This window comes from Artibeus jamaicensis, unplaced genomic scaffold (genome assembly GCF_021234435.1).
Source record: "Artibeus jamaicensis isolate MK-2021 breed Jamaican fruit bat unplaced genomic scaffold, CSHL_Jam_final contig_465, whole genome shotgun sequence".
In the NCBI taxonomy this organism is placed as follows: domain Eukaryota; kingdom Metazoa; phylum Chordata; class Mammalia; order Chiroptera; family Phyllostomidae; genus Artibeus; species Artibeus jamaicensis.
The window spans coordinates 26,512,393-26,533,819 of record NW_026521843.1 but is presented as its reverse complement, the minus strand read 5'-3'; the positions used below and the strand labels follow the sequence as shown (position 1 = coordinate 26,533,819).

The 21,427-nt window shown below is 39.2% G+C and overlaps 1 protein-coding gene across 6 annotated transcripts in view; it reads left to right on the top strand.

Annotated features, from left to right (window-relative positions):
- THADA (THADA armadillo repeat containing) overlaps nt 1–21,427 on the top strand; it is a 288,531-nt gene that overhangs the window by 51,999 nt on the left and 215,105 nt on the right. For all 6 annotated transcript variants that reach the window (XM_053667075.1, XM_053667073.1, XM_053667074.1 and 3 more), the window contains 2 exons: nt 17,328–17,460; nt 20,890–21,003. In XM_053667075.1, the coding sequence (XP_053523050.1) occupies nt 17,328–17,460; nt 20,890–21,003 (247 nt within the window). The remainder of the gene's footprint in view (nt 1–17,327; nt 17,461–20,889; nt 21,004–21,427) is intronic.

Below are 21,427 nucleotides of genomic sequence, written 5' to 3'. Positions count from 1 at the left end.
CACCTTAGTGGGTTAGCCAGAAGACTGGGCCTCCTTGGGGCTACATGTGGCCTCTCAGCATGGCAGTCCTAGGGTAGTTGAAATTCTCATAGGGCAGCTTACATCCCCCAGAGACAGCATTCCAAGAGAGCCAGGCAGAAGTTGCATGGTCTGTTCTGACCTAGCCTCAGAAGTCTCATGGCATCGCCTCAGCCACATTCTTTTCGTAATAATTGAGTATTAAGTTCGGCCCAGATTCAAGGGCAGAGAAATAGACCGTGCCACTGGATGGCAAAGTGGCAAGATCATACTGTAGAAGTGCATGTGGGATGGGAGATACGGTAGTGGCTATCTTTGAACAATTCAGTCTGCTACTTGAACCACCTGAATGTGAGTGATGGAAATCACCAAGGAGTCCACAGTTGTTCCTTTGCTTTAATTCTTGGTGATCAGAAAGATGGGTTTGATATTAGCAAAGACAAGGAAACTGAAAAAAGGAATTAGTTTAATCAAAATGAATAAATATGTATTTGTTGAGTGTAAGATGATGGCATATCCTGGTGGAAAAATTTAAGTCAGAACTTGGAGATGGGCGATTAGTTCAGGTGATATAACAGAAATAGAGATGTAGATTTATGAGTTGTCACCATAAACATAGTTAATAGGATTGCTGTCTTTAGGGGAGAGTATAAAAGGAAAAGAGAACAGAGGACCAGGACAGAGGCTGTTGGGTGGGTGTACTGTGTGTTGCATGGTACAGATGAAGGCATTTCAAGTACATGGAATGGGGAGACTAGGCAAGGCCCAGTGTGTGGTATCTCAGCCGTTCCTCCTGGTGTCAGTACTGCATTTTAACCAACTGACATCAGTTCTCAACTGTTACTTCCAAACCAAGTGGTTCTTGATCCCTTTGGAGGCATTTCAGGTTTGCTGAACACAATGTTTTGCAGAGAACATCTTAGCAGTGTGTGTGACTTTCTTTTGCTTGGCTTTTATTTTTAAAGGAAAATGTGTTTCTTTTGAATCCATTTGAAAGCATTTTATAAGCTCTTAAGTTATGGAAAAGTTATTTAGGCATACAACATTTACAATAAAACATTTGTAAAAAGAAATCTGGACTTTCATGAAAATCCACGGAAATGCAGGCCAACTGCTGGCCACCTCTTGAACTACAGCTGCATTAAGGAAGGAAGCACTTAAAGAGATTTAATGGATAAATAACCAAGAGTTAAACATGAGCCACATTGTTTGAATTAGTTTTTAATAGGATTATTCAGAATGTCTTCAAATGTAAACTGACTTTACTACTAAACAATGTATTCAACAGTTCACTATTGAACTACTTAAACTAGTCACTGTTAAACAATCCTTTAAGAATAAATAGGAATGGGAAACACTACTTTTTTTTTTTTTGGAAATTTTCTTGAGAGCAACACTCACACACACAATATATACACTGAGTTAATTTTCTAGAATCTGATTTTGTCCTATGTTGCTTTTAATTTAGAATTTGATGAAACATTCATTCTCTTTAAAAAACATAATTACCTGCCTATATGCATAATTGCCTGCTTAAGCATTTGATTGGAGCAGTTAAGTGAGTTGAAGTCATAACTCTAAATTCAAGTTTCTGATGAAATTCATATTTGCTTATTTATTCTCTCTATGACCATAGCATTTTAAGTTTTTTTTTCCAATGAAAATGAACAGAATCTTAAACTAGGGTGATAATCCAGGGAATCCAATGTTCATTTGTCTAATTGATGTAAATTAAAAACTTAACTGGGGAATAAGTTGCTGACTACAATTCTAAATCTAGAGGGGAGGTTCGTGAGCACTTGCTGTTGTTTTATTCTTCATGTCTTTGAATTGTGCTGCTAATTGAAATGTAGTTTAACCCACACATATTTACTGCAAAAATTAACAATCATTTTCAATTATTGGCTCGAAAAAATGAGCTGACATTTAGCACTTTTTGTCATAAAATAAAATGCTAGTGCTGACTCATGGATATCAACAATTATGGTGGACAGAAGTAATTTAAATATATATTTAAACTTTCCTCAGTTAATTATAGCTACTACAATTCAAATTCATTTCCTTCTAACAATTGAAATATGATAATGGAAAAATAACTCCCCCTCCCTTACTGGAGACTAAAAGACCAAGTCTCTAAAGAATATGCAATTGAGCGCAAAATAGCTATAGAAGGTAATGAATGATATTTGGGGGAAAGTCATTCAGTTCTAAATGAGAGAGGGAGAAAGGACAGAGAAGGGAGGGAGAAAAGAAAAGAAAGAAAAATATACCATCTTGTCTAAACCTTTATTTTCATCTCGTTTGGTAAATATGTTTAAATAAGATACTTTTTATTTCTGAGTGTCCTATGAATTTTATTTGTAATATTAATAATTAAATAAAGAGTAACTAAATGGTGATTCACTCTGGGAAACCATATTAATTTTTTATATAGAGAAAATTCTTTAAATTTTCCATTTCTATAGTGGATGAAAAGGATTTGGGGGAAACTAGATGTCTTAATGTTTGTATTCTAAAGTTTTGTGTCTTTGGCTTGTGACCCCTGAATTTGTATCTTTAAGCCCACCCCATAATTGGGTCAGATGTTATATTCTTTCTGGAACTTTGAATACTCACTTTGAAAGTTCTCATAGGAATACTGAGTCAGACACAATAACAAAGGAATCTTGTTTTCGGTAATAACCTCTATCACAGCTTTGTTAGTAAGTCCCAAAGTTTTTAATATTTTTTCTCTTTGATCTCAGGGCATGGTCATATTAAATATTATGCGAACCGGAATGTACAATATTAGAAGTACATTCTTCAAATCACTTCTTTTAATCCACCATATTTTGCTCTTCCCATGGCCTTCTGTGATGGGTAATTTCAGTGTAGTTTTTTGGTCATTGTTATTATTGCCTGTGCCTGTAGCTGAGGCTTCAAAATACCAGTTGAATCTTTTAGCCTGCAGTAAACCTCAACAAAATTTGGTGTAAGGGAGGTTAAGATGGCTACTGTTGATATGTAGCTTTCTCACTGTATCTCGAATGGGCAAATCATATCTCAGGCTTAAAATTTCTCCATGCTTCAGGGTTCTCTCTAAAATGATGTGTATGTATGCACACAACCTTTCTGCTCCTCTGTCACTGTTTATTTTTATTGAAATGTTAAACTTGAACTTTGAAATAATAAATAATATTTGACTAAAGAATGAATGGAGTGGAGAATTTAGGTTATGAAATGATCAGAAATTGGAAACATCTCTTAAGTTAGGAAAAATAATCATACTAAATGGAGTTTAGGAAATGACGTAACGTTTCTCAATTAACAATAGTAATATAACTAATCAGAACTCAAAAAAATAGGTCTGTGTTACTATACTTAGAGGGGTGGATGAAGCCATTGGAAAACCACTTTGTAGTCAGGAAACCTGATTATTGGCAGAAAATAGTCTAATGACCAATTAGTTGGGTATACAGAATATGTAATTTGATTTCAGTCTGTGGATTTTATGCTTATCTTAGAACACTTATCCACTATAAGTGAGGTAGCCTTTCAGATAGGAATTGGACTAATCTGTTTATGGAACAATAATTTGTTCTACTGATCTGCTCAAGACAGCACAAAGGCCTGAACACCAGCCAGGCCTGGCCTGTTCATTGCTGTTATTTTCGGTGGGGACTCAGGCCATAGCACTTAGCACAGGATGAAGAAAAGCTCAAATAAAAAACCCTGCCTCTTTTTTGTCAGCACTGCCCCTGCCACCTTTTTTTGTTTGTTTAATTTCTACTATTTGTAGACTGTGATGAACAGGAAAAGCAGAACGATCTGATTCCTCCCATACCCCACTCAGAACCACATCTCCCTTGGAATGTAGAAGAAAGTTGAGATATACATTAGAGCTGAGTTTCCATCTACCAACTTTTTTTTGACACTGGGAGAGCTATGTATTTCCTCTGGGCTGCTGTGTCCTCCTCTTGGAGCTACTGAAGCTCAGCATTCTGCTCATCCTACAAGGCTGCATTCTAGTTTTTGACTGGGAATGTCTGGGGACTTGGCGTATGAAAGACTGAGGGAAGTTGGCTACATTTTTTAGTAAGCTTCCCTTAGAATTGGGAAACTGATCTCTTAGGTGTAGTCTTTTATGGATTAATAACATCTAGTGAGAGTTGTTCAGGAAGAACCTTGAATGCCTTGTAAGAAAGTTAGTTTTTGTGATGTGTTCAGAGACTAAAGACACTGTACATTTTGTGTTAATTTGACAAGGGAGTGGAATAAAAGAGCCTTCAGATAGAAAGGATGTCTGCTCTTCCACTGGCAAGGCCCTGGCTCACAGGAGTGGGATTGGGCCTCCCCAGGGCTGTGGTTGTGCCTGCGTGGAGTTGGCACAGAGAACCAAGCCCTGCCTTAGTCAGGAACCTTTCCCTTTTCCTCGCTGACCCCTGGATTGTGTGATGAGGAACCAAAACAAACAACTAGAGGTTTTCCGCATTGTTCCTGGGAACCTTGTGTGTTTCCATTTCTGCCTCTGAATTCCTTCATTATCATAAACACCAGCAACTGGAGTTTGGAAATCACTTCCTTATAAAGTAATCTTTCCTGGCAGGGGTGTAAACAGAAGGTTCATTGACTAGTCAGAACTCTAGTTAGCCTATTATGTTTTCACAGGAACAGTGACTTCACCATTGCAAAGCCTCAAAGTTCCAGCCCTCCTTTTCTGCACCTGGTTTTGCAATCATTTGCCTAAACAAAGGCACAGCAAATGTGCAGCAACTGGCACCCATGCTAGTTGGTCCTTACTTAATAACTCAACAAAATGTTTCTTCAACACCTACTGTGTGCCAGGTACAGCAACAAGAAACACCCTGTTTGGCCATTCAGAGAGTGGTGTGGTAGGCCAGAGTGGCTGTGAACTTAAAGATAATTAAGGTCTGTATTTGAAATTTTAACTCTGTAGAAAGTCATGTGAAGGAAGATCTGAACAAAGGCTAAGGCTCGTGTGGGGCCCCGATGAGGTGTTTGGGGGACATTTTCATCAGGAGCTTTGAGTACTTACAGAATTTAGGTCATTGCTTTCTCTACATGTACCCAGGTAACAATATCTCACTGAATTTCAAAGCATTTTACTAACAGTTTTTATTTTCATTATTAAGCACTGAGAAGTCCAGTGATTTGTCCACAGCCACATGACTAGCTGGTGACAGCCCCGGCACTGGCATCCAAAATTGTTTTTGGTACTTCACATTGCTTCAGGGATTGGCAGTTCAACAAAAGTTCATTATCACCTCTTTTATATAAGAATTTGGGATAGGTGGGCATTATAGAAGATAAAGTATTGGTAAAACATGGCTCTGAGAGGAACTTCCAGCCTAGGGTTTTAATTTGGGGCATTGAAAAATAAATTAGGTAATTTACAAGGCAGAATGAAAGACCAAGAAAAAGTTCTAATTACTAAACTGTCTGTCCCAGGTCATGGGAAGAATAATTAATGCCACAAAATAATTAATGAACAAAAACAAGCAAGGCAAGAGTAGAAGGACCTCGTGGGAAGCAGGATAATACTTTAGACATGTTGAGGAGGCTGCCCAGAGCAGGCAGTTGGAAATACAGTCAGGAGGCTGAGAGCAGGGTTAGTGCTGGACGTAGGATCACCTGGGGTCCCCCAGAGTTTTAACACTGGAAATCCAGCATGCTGGGAAACGCCTCTGTTCCAGGCAGACAGGGACAGTTGGCTCGAGGTATTTATTTGAGAGGAAATGCTTGAGGCCATGAGCCTGGAGGAGGTCTCCTAAAGATCCTTAAGAAAGAAGGGGATGCTTATAACCTTGTATTAAATGTTGTATTTGTTAACATTTAGAAACATCGCTCATTTCAAATGGTTGCTGCCCCATGCTGACAACTGTACACACCTCAGTGACGGAACACTTTACAGAACCTGAGCCCTGTCCTGGGTTTTGAACCCTATACTTGGGTTTGTTCTTGAATCTTGGGGTAGCATTTAGGCTACTTCGATAGGCTACTTGGGGAATTGTAGTAGAAAACATCTAATGAGTGCAGTTACTGTGGTGTGTAGAGATTCTGAATGTGTTCATACCCGTTAAGGAAGCTGGGAGCTGAGTCACCTGCGGGCTCTAATGGCAGCACTTCTGGTCATTGGAAAGCACCTTGGTTTATCCTTCGCTTTCAAGTCACTGTACCTTCTTTCTTGTCAACCTGTTTTGGTTGCTGTTGTTGTTTGTTTGTTTGTTTTGAATGGCACACTTAATGGAGTTGGTAAGTTATGTGGGTTGTCCGATTATTCAACAGATACTAGTTGAGCTCCCTACTGGGCTCCGGGCCCTATTCTAGGTATGGAGAGTAGGGAGGTAGGTGGGACATAGTGTGTTCCTGATATCATGGAGTCTGTATGTTAAAGGACGTCTAGAAAATAATAGGGAACTATCAGACAGCGATGTGTGTTTTGAGTGATGAAGTTTAGTGGTTAGGAAAAGTCTCACTTTCCTCTTACACTAAATAAAGTAAGCCAAGGCTCGAATGACAAGAAGCATCAGCCTTCTGCAGGAAGAGCTTTCCAAGCAATGGGTTCAGCTATTGCCAAAGTCCTTGGTGTATTTAAAGATCGCAGTGGTGTAAGATGAAGTTGAATGAGGGTGTCCAAATATGCAGGTGAGCCAGGATGAGGAATTTGGATTCTTACTCCTAAATTTTTTTCCTGAGAGTCTCCAACCAATTGGATGTAAAAATAAAAGATACCTCGGGAATTGTACAAGCATTAATATATACGAGCCCTAGCAAGTAGTTAAGGTTATCAACAAATAAAGTACATATGTGTGTGCAACGGACTTGCATAGAAGAGGGGAGAAGAGCTGCATAGGACAATTGAGAAACTATAGGAATGTATAAAGTAAATGGAGATAAAAGTTTCTGTTCTCAGGTGGTGTACTCTATCTCTCCATGCTGTTTTTATCCCCATCCTCTTTTTCTGCCTGTCCTTGGAACCTTAGACCAGTCTTGCATGGAGTATATAAACCATGTAGCTTGTGAAGCAAACACCTCTTTTCACATTGTGGATAATTTTTTTCTTTTAAACCAAAGGATGTGCTGCTCCAAGTAGAAGGGTGTAGATGGCCCCTCCACTCCAGCTGAAAGTCATTAGTCTGACTTGACTTTTCTAATGTTATAGCAGTTAAAGCTTTGTTTTGAAAAACTTTGGATGTGGGCCAGTAAGGAAAATGGAATTCCTTACAGCAACATTAATATGGTAGCGGTCTGGAGGTGATTCTAAAGTCAGATTACCTTTTGTCTACCTTCCCTGAAATCCTCATTCCTTTTAATTTTTAAAAAAATATAGTTAGGTGCATGTGTTTCAGTTCCTCTGTTTTCATGTGTATGAAGGTATGAAACTCTTGCATGTTTGTCTTGTGTATCAGATCAGCACTGACCCCCCCTTGGTTGCCTGTGGGTCATTTACTCTGATGTGTGATATACAGGGGCTTGGGACTGTACGTGTGTGATACTGAATAGCCAGGCTAAGCGTTTCGTATTTGTGAAATTACTGTTTATACCTGTTTTCCTTGAGATGACGATGGCGATGACTGATGGTCTTGAGCTTGAGTAAACACACATCATTTACTTTATATCAAGATTAGGGACAGATTCTGGTTTTGTCCCAAAATAGACTGATTATTTTTTGTTTGTTACTTAGAATTATTTTAACAATTAGCAAGTGAAAAACAAGGAAAGAGAAATAAGGGCTCATGATAAGGTAAAAGTTTATTAACAGTCATTCAATATATAAATAGATTTGTTTTTACTGATATTTATCTTTCTTAACCAAATAACTTATTTATTTGAATGGATTTTCATTGGGAGTTGCTCCTAAACTTGATAAAGTGAAAGTGTGTTTATGGGAAAAGGAAAAGGTTTTCTCCTTGTGCTAAAAGCCTTTAGTGATAACAACTTGGTAATTAATTATTTGGGAAATGAAGTGGATGTTACACATAACCAGTTTCCTGGCAAGTGGGTCTTGATAATTTTCTGAGAATTTTGCTTCATATTTTGGCTTTAAATGTACTTCATGTTTAAAATATATTATTTGCTTTTTTTTTCAGGTGAAATAATTTCTTTAGGCCAGTGATGAATGTAAGGAAAAAGTTTGGTTAATGTAAGGAAAAAGTTTATTAACAGTAATAATTGTCCCCAGTTGTCCAGGGGAGTTGGAGCACCTTCACTCCAACTGTGAGCGGGCCTTCCTTCACTGTCAAGGGAATGAGACACAGTTCACTTCAAGTCAGTTACAAGTAGGTTTTCTGCTGAGTGGGTTTTCTTTAGGGTATTTTAATTCTCCATCTAGCTTTCCATCCAGGACACCCAGTTCATACAAAAATCACTTTAACCCACATCCTGATGGTAGATATCAGGGATTGAAATCAATTTGGAATATAACTTGAATAAAATATAATTAGTAAGGTTTTTTTCTTAAAAACTATATTTAGTAATGTATTCAAAACCTACAAAAACATGCTTTCTGAATTATGTATAATTTGGAATATTTTTTCTAGTGCTCTCTCTAGCATGGTACCGAGCAACTACTAGGTACTTAGTAGCTCTTTTTTTCCTAATGAATGGATTAAATCCACCGATGGAAATCATAGAAGCTTGGTCATATCTGTATCATGAGTCAGATCAAGCCAATGTGTAACTGAGCATTTGGGGCAGGCACCTTAGAGTAATGCCTTTTTGTTAAGCAAGGACCTTGTTGTCAGTCCATGTCTTAATTCACCCTCTGTCACTTACTAGCTGTATAACCTTGGGAGAGCTATTTAAGATCTCTCTCTCTCCTCTTTTTTTAACTCAATTTAAAAAATTTGTGTGAAAGCTTTGAACATATTCATAAGTATAATGAGCACTGTCATCAACAGTTGTATATCTGGAGAAAGAGCATTCTGGGCAGAGAGAAGTTCAGGTGCAAAAGTCAAGAGGCATGGACTGAGGGCATTTAAGGAACAGCAAGTAAAGCATTTGTGACTGGAGTAGAGGAAGTAAGGGGAAGAGTTGTGGAACATGAGATCAGAGAGGCACTGAGGACTGGGTAGGGTAAGACTTAGGACTTCGACTTTCACTCTGAGTAAAATGGGAAGCCATTGGAGGGTTTGTGAACAGAGGCCCCGTGATCTGGCCTTTTGGAAAGATTATGTTGGTGTCTGTGTTGAGAAGAGTAAAAGCAGAAAGACCAGTTAGGAGGTTCCAATAGCACTGTAGTGCAAGAGAGAGATGGTGATGACTTAGAGAGTGATGGAGATAGTAAAAAGTGATCTGAATCTGGATATCATTTGAAGGTGTAACCGACAAGATATGTTGACAGATTTGGTATTAGAGAGAAGGGATGACTCCGAGAATTTTTACGTGAGATGTATTATTCATAGAGTAGGATTGTGAAGACTGTGGGCAGAGTAGGTTTTCGGAGAAAGACCAGGGATTCAGTTTGGGGAATTTTAAGTTTGAAATGTCTAGTGGACACCACATTGAGATTGCTGTGGATTTACTTAACTTTCCTGAAGTATGTCCTTTAGAATTTCTCTTCATGTGGATCTCTGGGAGGCAGACTTATACACACACACATACGTACACATATATTTTGTATTTTTGTCTTTCTGTGTACTATTTTAGGTGTGTTTCCCATAAAATTGTCTTCTAGGTGATTAATTCTCTAGAATGCATCTTATTTGTTATTTTTTGAAAGTATGTATTCATTTCCAGTATTTTCGGTATCTTTATTTTAATATGTGCCTGTTCTTGAGTACTGCATGTTTTTCATAATTTCATGCTCTTTTAAAATAGAAGTTATTATTTTATTTGTCTCTCGAGTATTCTGAAGTTATTGTAAGGTCTTTGTCAGACTGTTCCATAAAATTGAGTTTTGCCCTGGCCAGTGTGGCTTAGAGGATTGAGCTCCAGCCTGTGAAACTAAGGGTCGCCGGTTCAATTCCCAGTCAGGGCACATGCCTGGGTTGCAGGCTAGATCCTTGGTTGGGGGTGTTCAGGGCAACCAGTGGTGCATAGATGTTTCCCTCCTTCCCCTGTCTCTAAAAATAAATAAATAAAAATGTTTAAAAAAATAAGTTTCATATGGAGTGAGTTTGTGTTCTAATTGTGGATTTTTTAGATTGTAAATAAAATTTATATGTTTTGAGTTTTGGTTTGCTGGCTATGATTAGAAGCCGTTTTGCCTTTTCGTTTATGGCTCATTCCTCTCTATCAAGGAACTAGATCAGACAGTGGTGTTTTGGGTCTGCCATCTACAGTGATCCTAGGGATGTCACAGATGTCTGGTCCCCAAGTTAGTAGTCAGCCTAATTCAGAGTCTCCCTGTGTCTTTGGCTTTTCCTCCCACTGAAGGCCCAGCCCGCTCTGGCAGGGGCCCGTTGTCAACCTCCTTTCATGGGAGAGGAGGCTGCTGAAACTCGCCAGTTCCCAGGGGTGAGGTGAGTCCCCGGGAGGAACCGACTTCCTGGCTGTCGCTGCTGTTTCTAGAGCTGTAACCCTGCGGATCTCCGGTATCGGCACACCCACTGCTTTGTGTTTCTGTTCCGTTTTACTCAGATAATGATCTCTTTTTCCCTTTTTTGAGCTTAGTTGGTTTGGGGGTTCTACCTGTACATTTTGGTTATGATTAATATGTGTTGGGGGGTTGGTCTTATCAAAATACAAACCAACTTTTCCATCTTTTTCAGAAGGTCAGTTGAAACTCTGTAAAACTTGCTTTTCTCATAATAATAGATAATAATTTTAGAAAACAACTCTTAAGCCCTGGCTGGTGTTTCTAAGTGGATTGAACACCTGCCTGAGAACTGAAAGGTCACTGGTTCGATTCCTGGTCAGGACATATGCCTGAGTTTCAGGCCAGGTCCCCAGTGGGGGGTGTGAGAGAGGCAGTCGATTGATGCTTCTCTCACACATCAGTGTTTCTGTTCCTCTCTTTCTTCCTTTCTTCTAAAGAAACTTGAGTCTTAAAAAAAAACAACTGTTAAGAACACGTCAAAACACTTTACAAGAATAAACTCATTTAATCCTCCCAACAATTTTCATTTTATGGAAGAGGAAAGTGAGACATGGAGAGGTTTTGTAGCTTGTGCTGGACCACACAGCTGTTTGGTGGCAGAGCAAGCGTCCCAGACTGAGTACCTTGGCTCCGTAGTCTGTCCTCCTGCACTGTGATGTATTGTCTCGTCTGTCATTTGGGGGGGATAAGACCTTCTCCCTGATTTGTTTGTGAGGTAAAATTAATTAGTTGTGAAAAGTCTAGTGTTGTATCTATATATAATAGGCATTTAATAAATGTTTATTTTTCTTTCCTTAGAGGCAGGCAAATATATGTTCAGTATGCTAATTTAAACAAAACTGGTAAGTGGATTTTATCTAAAATATAGCATGTTTCATTTTAGTAAAAGGCTAGGAATTTTATTATTGAACCAATTCTTGTATGTGGCTGGGGGTGGAGCAGAACAGCTCTGGGGGAGAGACAGAGTTTGGAGGCAATGAAATCAGAAGGAAGGTCCGCTGCCGAGTCCAAATCGGAAACCAGAGGAGTCAGATGTTCTGTAGAGCAGCTGACATAATCCAGGGGAATTACAGAGCAGAACGGGAAGGTCTGGACTAGATGGTAGGAGTTGGTGCCTTGAGCATTTCCCAGAATTCCTGAGGTTCCTGGATCCTCGGCAATGGGCACTTTGCCAGACTTGACCTTGCTGAACATTCTTCTGACCTTTGTTTTCAAATTCCCCAGTTTAACAAGGCGCATTTCATCTTAGTATGTAACACTCCAGGGAATAAACAAGCCTGGTTTACTGTTTCTAGTTAAAATAACCCAGAATCTAAATTAGGGAATTACCTCGAGGGCGTTTATTTAAGGCATTTCCTCGGTCATCTCATCTCCTACTTCCTTAACCCCACATATGAGGACCTTCCACCATTCTGCCTACAAATCCTTCAAGGTCCAGCACAGATTCCGCCCCGATCCATGGCACTGTACTGACTTGCCCCCTTGTACGCTTTGTGCCTTGTAGTTGCTCTAAGTACATTAGGAGCTTCAAGAAAGGAAATGTCCTTGTGAAATGTAACATTTGGAGAAAGTTCCAGCAATTTGTGTGATAGGGATAAGTGTGGAAATCATAAGCAAATGCTGAATTGGGAATATAAAGAGAGGGCAGGGAGAAATGGGGACCAGCAACATAAACAGTCTTACTAGAACAGAAGATCTGTGTAGAAATTTGGAAAAACTTTTAAGGTTAGGTTCAAGTGGGAGGGTTGGGGCAGGTCATAGGCAACTTTCAAGCTGGAAAATTTGATCAAGATGGAAAATGAGTTAGATCAAGATCTGCTACCAGTCAAGAGCCACTGTTAAGTTCAGGGGAGGAATGTTGATTCATGGTGAGGTGGCTTACTCCGATCCCAGACCAGCCTGTGCAGATTGGTTGGTTTTGCCAGCTCGCTGACAGTGTTGAGGAGCACTACTGAGCTGGTATTTGTTGTACTGCTATTTTAGTGCACTCGATGGGAGAGTGAGGAAACAGGAAACTAACTCCCATCTCCTGCAGTTGCCCTTCCCCCTTACATAGTGAGTCCCTCTAGGAGAGGGACCTTCGTCTGCAGCGTTACGTCTGTAAGCCAGCCCTGCCTCGCCAGTGGTCCTGTGGTGGGAAAGAAAATACACATGAAGAAAATCCGTCTATAATCTTAGATCAGGTGGTTTTTAGTTACTTTACCTCTGTGTCTCCTCCTTTTGAATGAGCAGATGATTTAAAAATGACTTTTGCTTTAATTCTCTTTTCTCCTCTTTTCCTTGCTCAGCCATTGTGGAGTAAATTAACCCTAATATATTAAAAAAAAAACCGTGAAGAATGAGCAAAAGAAGGCAGTAACCCATAACTGTATCTTTAGCACTGTACCGCTCTGAGTAATCTGGATTTCAGTTTTTGATTGGGCAACCGTGTGAGGATTATGCCAAGCTGGCAATGTTAGTAATGAACTGGAGACATTATTCCGTGAAACACAAGTATTTATTTTAAATTTTAAAAGTTGTAAGTCCAATGATGGGAAGTAACTTCAATCCCTATAAATAAAGTATAGGAGGGTTATTTTTATTATGAAATTTTTCAAACAAATTTTATATATTTATATACTTATATAAATATACAAGCATATATAAAACAAAAATTTCAAACACATTTCCAAGTATACAGAATAATATAATGAACCACCTTTACCTGTCACCCAGATTCAATAGTTATCAAAATTCTGTCACATTTTTGCTTCCGCTACCCTTTTCATTGCAGTTTGCTGAAGAAAGCACATTCTTGGTTTGTTGTTTTCACTCCCACATATTTCAGTATGCGACTGGAAAGAAATGCAGATACTTCTTCCACATCCGCAAGGTCATTGGCTCATCCTATAAATAATTTCTTGGTGTCATGTAATATGTAGTACATATATAAATTTCCTTCATTATTTGAAAGTATCATTTTACATATGTTTTGTTTAAGGTGAAATCTAAACAAGGTTCACACTTTGCATTTGGTTGTTATGCCTCTGAAGTTCTTTTAATTTTGTGATGCAGATTGTTGGTGGCCCGGTTGGGTGGCTGAGGGGGACTTTAGTGGGGAGAAGCAGGGCGAGGTGATGGCTGTTAAGCCATGCTGAACAAAACCTTTAAAATGAGAGGGTCTTCTGGGACTAGGGAGATTGATTGTAACATTTATGGCCGAAATAATATTTTTTAGGCCCATGTCACACTTTTTTAAATGCCTCCTTTAGAGTACCATTTAGATATACGTATTTTGTGCTATGCAAGACCCAAACTAAATTTGAGTTGCTATTTGGAATGTTTAGTCAGAAACTGAACTTCTCTATCTTACACTAAAGTAGAATAAAGGAAAGAAATAATGCCACATTGTTTTTAAGTGATCTAATTCTCACTACATAATGGGAATCTGTTCCCTCCCTGCAGAATGTCTTCCTCAATTTACAAAGCAGAGTGCCTTAGTTCTCCTTATCTGCAGTCTCATTTTCTGGGTTTGGTTACTAGTGGTCAGCTTCTGTTTGAAGATATTAAATGGCAATCCCAGAAATAAACAATTCATGTTTTAAATTATGCACCATTCTGAGTAGCATGATGAAATTTCATGCCTTCCCATTCCATCCTGGGCAGGACGCGAATAGTCCTTCTATCCAGCACACCCAGGCTGTGTTTACAGTACCATAACATATTTTGAGAGAGACCACATTCGCATAACTTCTATTGCGGTGTACTAATAATTGTTGTTTTATTATTAGTTATTGTTGTTAACCTCTGGCAGCGCCTAATATGTAAATTAAACTTTATCATAGGTATGTATGTGTAGGAAAAACACAGTGAACGTGGGGTTCAGTAGTATTGTGGTTTTAGGTGTCCACCCAGGGCCTTAGGATGTGTCCCCCTGGGTAAAGGGGGACTGCTGTATTTTTCCTTTGGACTTTATCTTTTTATTTTCATATATTAGTTTTAGTTAAATCCAATTATGACCCTTCTAAAATAATTGTATCTACCACTGAGATATAGGATAACATCATAGTGTGGCGGGGCCTAAGTTTAAAAGTTTTTTAAGAAATTAAATGTTCTTAAGCACCATAGAATAACATTTAATATAACAAACAGCAGGATTTCTGCCAAGATGGAGGCATAGGTGGAGACGCCATGCTTTCTCACACAACCAAGTTTAGAGACAACTAAATATTAGCAACAGAAAACACAGCCAGAACACAGAAAATTGAACTTTTTGGAAGTCTGATAACAGTGAATTCTTCAGCCTGACCAGCAAGAGGGGCGAAGCCAGCAGCTGGCGGAGCGGAATTGCACAGGAAAACTCGGTCAGACAGACTCAGGCACACGGATTCCAGGCATGGGGTTGCGAAGGGCCAACCCAGTGAGTGACCCGGTGAGCAACCGGCAAACCCAGTGAGGGGGCAGGGTGATGGATTGACTGTGGTCGCGTGTTTGTGCGCAGATAGACCAGCGAGGGAGTGGGTGGTGAGACGGGACTGAGCAGGCCCCAGCGGCGAGAGGCAGCAGAGGGGCCTCCATTTCCCACTCCGCCCCCACCCCCACGTACAGCGTCACAAACCAGCGACCTCGGAGGCCCCGCCCTGGTGAACATCTAAGGCTCCACTCCTCATTCTAAACGGGCACAAACAGACCAAAAATGGCTCAAGAAGATCTCAGAACCTGAGAGGCCATAACTCTAAGCGACGAAGAAATAGCAACTTTCAGGTGCACAGTTCAAAACACTGATGATCAGGATGCTCACAGAACTGGTTGATTTTAGTCACAAATTAGAGGAACATATGAAGGCTGAACTAATTGAAATAAAGGGAATTGCACAGGAAACCAATAGTGATGAAAAGGAAACTGGGACTCACATCAAGGAGTCCCAGTGAACCAGAAGGAAGAAAAAAATGGCCAAACAGGAAAATATGAAGAAACAACAATTCAAAAAAAATGAGGAGAGGCTTAGGAACCTCCAGGACATCTTTAAACGCTCCAACATCCAAATTATAGGGGTACCAGAAGGGGGAAAGGAACAGCCACCAGTGGAAAACTTATTTGAACAAATAATAAAGGAGAGCTTCCCCAATCTGGCAAAGGCAATAGACTTCCAGGAAATCCAGGAAGCTCAGAGAGTCCCAAAGAAGTTGGAGCCAAGAAGGAACACACCAAGGCATATCATCATTATATTAGCCAAGATTAAAATGAAGGAGAGAATCCTAGAAGCAGCAAGAGATAAGGGGACAGTCACCTACAAAGGAGTTCCCATCATACTGTCAGCGGATTTCTCAAAAGAGACCTTACAGGCAAGAAGGGGCTGGGAAGAGGTATTCCAAGTCATGAAATCTAAAGACCTACAACCAAGATTACTCTATCCAGCAAAGCTTTCATTTAGAATGGAAGGGCAGATAAAGTGCTTCTCAGATAAGATCAAGTTGAAGGAGTTCATCATCACCAAGCCCTTATTATATGAAATGTTAAAGGGGCTTATCTAAGAAAAAGAAGATAAAAAAGATGAACAGTGAAAGGACAGCAAACTCACAGTTATTAACAACCACACCTAAAACAAAAGCAAACTAAAAGGACAGCTAGATCAGGGGGGAAACATAGAAATGAAGATCTCAAGGAGGGTTAGCAACAGGGGATTGGGAGGAGGAGAAGGGGGGAGAAGGTACAGAAAATAAGTAGCATAGATGGTAGGTAGAAAATAGATAGGGGGGCAAGAATAGTATGGGAAATATAGAATCTAAAGAACTTGAGACACATGGTCATAAACTAAAGGGGGGGAATGGTGGGGGCAGGGGAGTGCAGGAAGGAGGGGAATAGAACAACTGTAATGGCATAATCAAAAAAAAAAAAAAGAAAGGGAAAAAAAAGCTAAAGAAGTCAGAGACCTTTAGGAGATGGTATGGGTAGGTCTAAAATGAAGTAAGAGGGCGGGTAAGAGGCTGAGAGTAGACAGAAATAAGAAGTTACAAAGAAAGACTGAAGATGCCTCTGGGTTAAAAGCATGTTTGACTCAGGTATGGAGTGAAGAGAATGTTCATATTTAGAAAGTAAAACAACAATAAAAGCCCTTAAAAGTACTCCCTTCCAAGTATTTGTGGAGTAGTAAAGTGCTCATTTCATATACTTAAAAAAAAAAAAAAAAAGGTCAAAAGAAAAAACCAGCAGGATTTCACTTGGAGGTAATATCCAAGTAACCTCAAAGTGTTTATGCCTCTTCCTAGATAGCATGCTTTATTCTCTGTAGGGTCTGATTGAAATTTGTGATAGCCCACATTTTGGGGGAGATGAAAATGATCACTAAAATGTACTTTAAAATGTGTTTTCTTTGACTATGCATAGCCTCTGTAAATGCAGGGCTGAAAGTACTGTGAGGTGTACAGTTACGCTCTCTTTGCTGCCACTCTGGAGTCTGGCCGTGGCCTGGAACCTCCGTGAGAGCTCGGTTCCCCATCTCTGCGGAGCATTTGAGTGGGAGTACGAGACTAGGTGTTAAAGCTTATTTTGCAGACAACCTACAGTCTTGATATGTTTTTGTAGGAATAGAATCTTTAATAGCTTCAAATCCTAAGATGTATAGTAAAGAGGAGAGTAGGTGAAAAGTAGAAAGTGAGACTTTTACTAGTTTTCCTCCCTCCAAATGTAAGAATACGTATTCTTTTCTAACAGTGTTAATATGAATAAATGGTTTGTACTTTTAACTTTTGGTACCTGATTTTCCAAATGTTTGCTTTATGCCTTTCAGATGCCCTAATGTGAGTCTGCAGAAGCTGCCAGAACAGTGGTTATGGAGTGTTTTAGAGGAAATTAAATGCAGTGATCCTTCGTCTAAACTCTGTGCTACTCGGCGCAGTGCTGGAATTCCTTTCTACATACAGGTACGTATCCTGGGACTGCACAGCCATTGGTCTGGATAATAGCGTGTTCTAACCCCCTGGACGTAAAAGGGAGCGTTGCGTAAGAGACACGTCTGTCTTTTCAGTGCTATAGCATTTGTAGCTTGGTTTTAATATGTGGACAGTACGTACCTCTGGCAGATCTGTTCTTGGAACAAACCCTCTCAGAGGTCAACCTTGTGATAAACAGAGGGTGGTATAGATTTCTGCCTGTTTATTAAGTGGACAGACATCTCTGTGGTACATTCATGCTCACTTCCAAGAAGTGCACACATTGCCTTTTTTTTAATCAGAAAGAAAATAGTCTTCCTCCCATTTCAAGACCTTTAAGACACCATAGGCAACTAGGGTTAACATTTCTTTTGAATCCTTCTGCAAAATGTTCATGTATAAAATAATGTTCATAGCTAGCAGCTAACATTTATGAGTATTGATTTCACATATATTATCTTATTTAATCCTTCCTCAAGCCCTGTAAAATAGGTCCTGTTATCGTCTGTGTATTATAAAGTTGAGTGACTTTCCAAAGGCCACAGAGACAGTAGGAGTGGAACTAAGACTTGAGCCCAGGCAGCCTGACTTCCAAACCCCTCTCTGATTGGGGTGTGTGTGTGTGTGTGTGTGTGTGTGTGTGTGTGTGTTTTCCATTTTAACACAGATGAAAGCATATTACCCATATTGCTTTGCCCCTTGCTTTTTTTCATTTACATTATATCAGGTTGGCCAAAAACTTTGTGTGATTTTTTTTTCTGTAAAATAAATCACATTTCACTTTTCACCAATAACTTTATTGATTTGGATATTTTGAGTATGCTGGCTATCTCCTGTGTGGTATAATGTTGGTTGTTTTCAATTAATGCCTCTATTTGATCACTATACACTTCCACTGGTTGACCCCACTGTTGAGCATCATCCAGCAAGAAATCTCCAGCACAAAACTTCGCAAACCACTCTTGACACGTTTGATCAGTTACAGTACCTTCTCCATACACTGCACAAATCATTTTTTTGTTTCAGTTGTGCTTTTACCTTTTCTGAAATAATAAAGCATAATATGGTGAAAATGTTGCTATTTTCTTCTATTTTCAGTATTAAGATGGCTGCACAAAAATTTGCTAATTTTGATTTTTTGTGTATTTATTTTTTTTGAAATTTTTATTTATTTTTAGAAAGGGAGAGAGAAATCAGTGTGTGAGAGAAACATTGATTGGTTGCTTTTTCGCACACGCCCCAACTGGGGACTGGCCCACAACCCAGGCTTGTGCCCTGACTGGGAATCAAACTGGCATCCCTTTGGTTCGCAGGCTGGTGCTCAATCTGCTAAGCCACACCCACCAGGGCGGTCTTTTTGTTTTTTTGTTTTTAATGCATGCTGATATGACAGCTGTCACAATACAATCTAACAGAATTGTTTCCAATGAAATTAGAGAAACTAAGCTCTACTAGAGCCATTTTATGGGGAAAAAATAACTTTCTGGCCAACCTAATACCTTAAAGATTGTTTCATATCAGCACACCTAGATATTGCTATTGCATAGGAAAATATTTTATTTTCACAATGTTGAAATTAAGGGACTATCACCTTTGTGAATCCAGAGAATAAAAACCAAAGTCCTCACAACACTAAATCAGACCCTGACCTGAAAAGGTCTTTGTTTAATACTCAGTAAGACAGAATTCAGGAATAGGGGTGGTATAATAGAGCAATGAGAATAAGTGGAATGAAGTTTCTGTTTTTTAGTGCCCCTACATTTTCCCTTTCTCCTTCTCATTCTTCTCTCAAATTCTCAGTGTCACGATTTTTTTTTTATGACAGTGGGCAACAGAGGTTGTTGATTCAGAGACCATTAGTTCTGCTGGGTAGATTTTGGTGACTTTCAGAAATTAATCCCTCTCTGATCTTACCCATCCTGGGTCATCGTGGTTTGTTTTCCTGTCTGTAATTTATTCTGACCTAGTGTATTTTTTCCTCATTCATCTCTCTGAGGATGAGTGTTAATGCAATGGCAGGGTCTCGTTGCATGTTTGTGCTGTGTACTCCCTCCACCTCTGGTCCCCACATAGTACATAGTTCCCCACATGGTGGGAACCTCTGCTGAGTGTTAGCTGTGGGGAAAACACTGCCTGTTTAGTTCAGGAGCTTTCCTTTCGTGTAGACAAATACAGTTTTCTTTGAATGGTCATGAAAAAATAGTAGATATGTTTTCTGACCATAAATACGCTGTGATAATTTTCTCTCTTAAACCTATTTTGCTTGTATATCTTTTTTTTTCCAGTGTTTTATGGATTATAAATGCTTCAAAAGAAACCGAGTCACTTGAAACTTTTCACTCATGGGAGCCAATAGCTGCATACTTAAAGAAATACCACTGTTCCTCACAGCCCTGCAGAACCGCTAATCCATTTTCCGTGCCCTCAGATATGCCTGTTCTGGGCATTTCTTGTAAATGGAATCATATGTAACCTTTTGTGTCTTCTTCGCTTAGCATAATGTTTTCTTCAAAAAGTTTTTTTAGTTATTTTTTTAGAGAGAGAGAAGAAAGGAGAGAGAGAGAGAGAGAGAGAAACATTAATTTGTTGTTCCAATTAGCTATGTGTTCTTTGGTGGATTCTTGTATGTGCCCTGACCAAGGATTGAACCTGAAACCTTGGCATATAGGGATGATTCTCTAACCAACTGAGTTACCCAGCCAGGACCTCACTTAGCGTGTTTTCAAGGTTCATCCAAGTTGTAGCATGTGTCAGTACTTCATTCCTTTTTGTTGCCTCATATGGTTTGATGTCCTATTTTTATGTTCATTGCACATTGGCCAAGTGTTAGGTACAAAGTAAATAAGCAGCTCTTGAAAATTCAAATATAGGATCCCTTTCAAGTTTGTAGTATTTTCTTTTGTCCCACAGAGTTTCCAGTGCTACAATTTGATAGTCCTCCAGGTAGAAACTCTTTTGTGAAGACTTAAATGATTGATCTGCAGGGAGTCTCCAAATTCTTAAATTTAATGCTGAGGTGTTTTTGTTGTTGTTGTTTTTTAAGTAAAGAGCATTTTCTCGTTGGGTAAATTTGTTACTAAAACTGACTTGCTTAGTTTATCTGAGACCTGCCACCTAATTATGATCATAGAAGAGTCGTCAACAAGGGCCATTCTCAACCTCTTAGAATTACCTAATTAACAAGCAAACTAGAAGTGACCTTAAAGATTCCAGGATACCACCTTTACCTAATTTGACAGGTGAAGACTCTGGGGAATGAAGAGATTAAACTGCTTGCTCAAGGGCGTGCTCAAGGGCGTGTGGCCTAATGGACTTGCGTGATGCCACACGTTTCTATGAAAGGGATTTTGTATTTTGAGGTTGATTCTGGAAAGTAGCCAAGATAAGAGCTGTGTTAACTTTTGCTTTGTTTTTCCATAGGCACTGTTGGCATCTGAACCGAAGAAAGGCAGAATGGATTTGTTGAAAATAACAATGAAAGAGTTAATCTCTTTGGCTGTGCCTACTGATGACTCACTGAGTACAGTCCCCCAGGTAATAACAGACATTACACAAACACTGCTAGGAAGGCAGTGGTTTAAGTCTTTGCTGCTCTTGAAAAGAAGAAAACAAAAAAACTACCTGCTAAAGATATATAACTCTTGAAGATAGGACAGACATTTGAAACTCATTCAGGTTTTATTTGTTTTTATTGGGGTTTTTTGGTTTTGTTTCATTTTGGTTTTCCCTGTTCACAAAAGAAAGTGTTGCTTTAATTGATATATATTTACCAAAATGAACTACATACTTTTAAACTCTGGTGAAAACATCCAACTTAGTAGATATTTGGTACTACTATTGCATTTCAAAATTTAAAAATGAATGTGCTATCACTTTAAAATTACATGTGGGCTTCTTCCAGTTGATCGACACTTTGTAATTGAGCAGTGGAATCTTTCCCTAAAATGTAGCGTCTGAC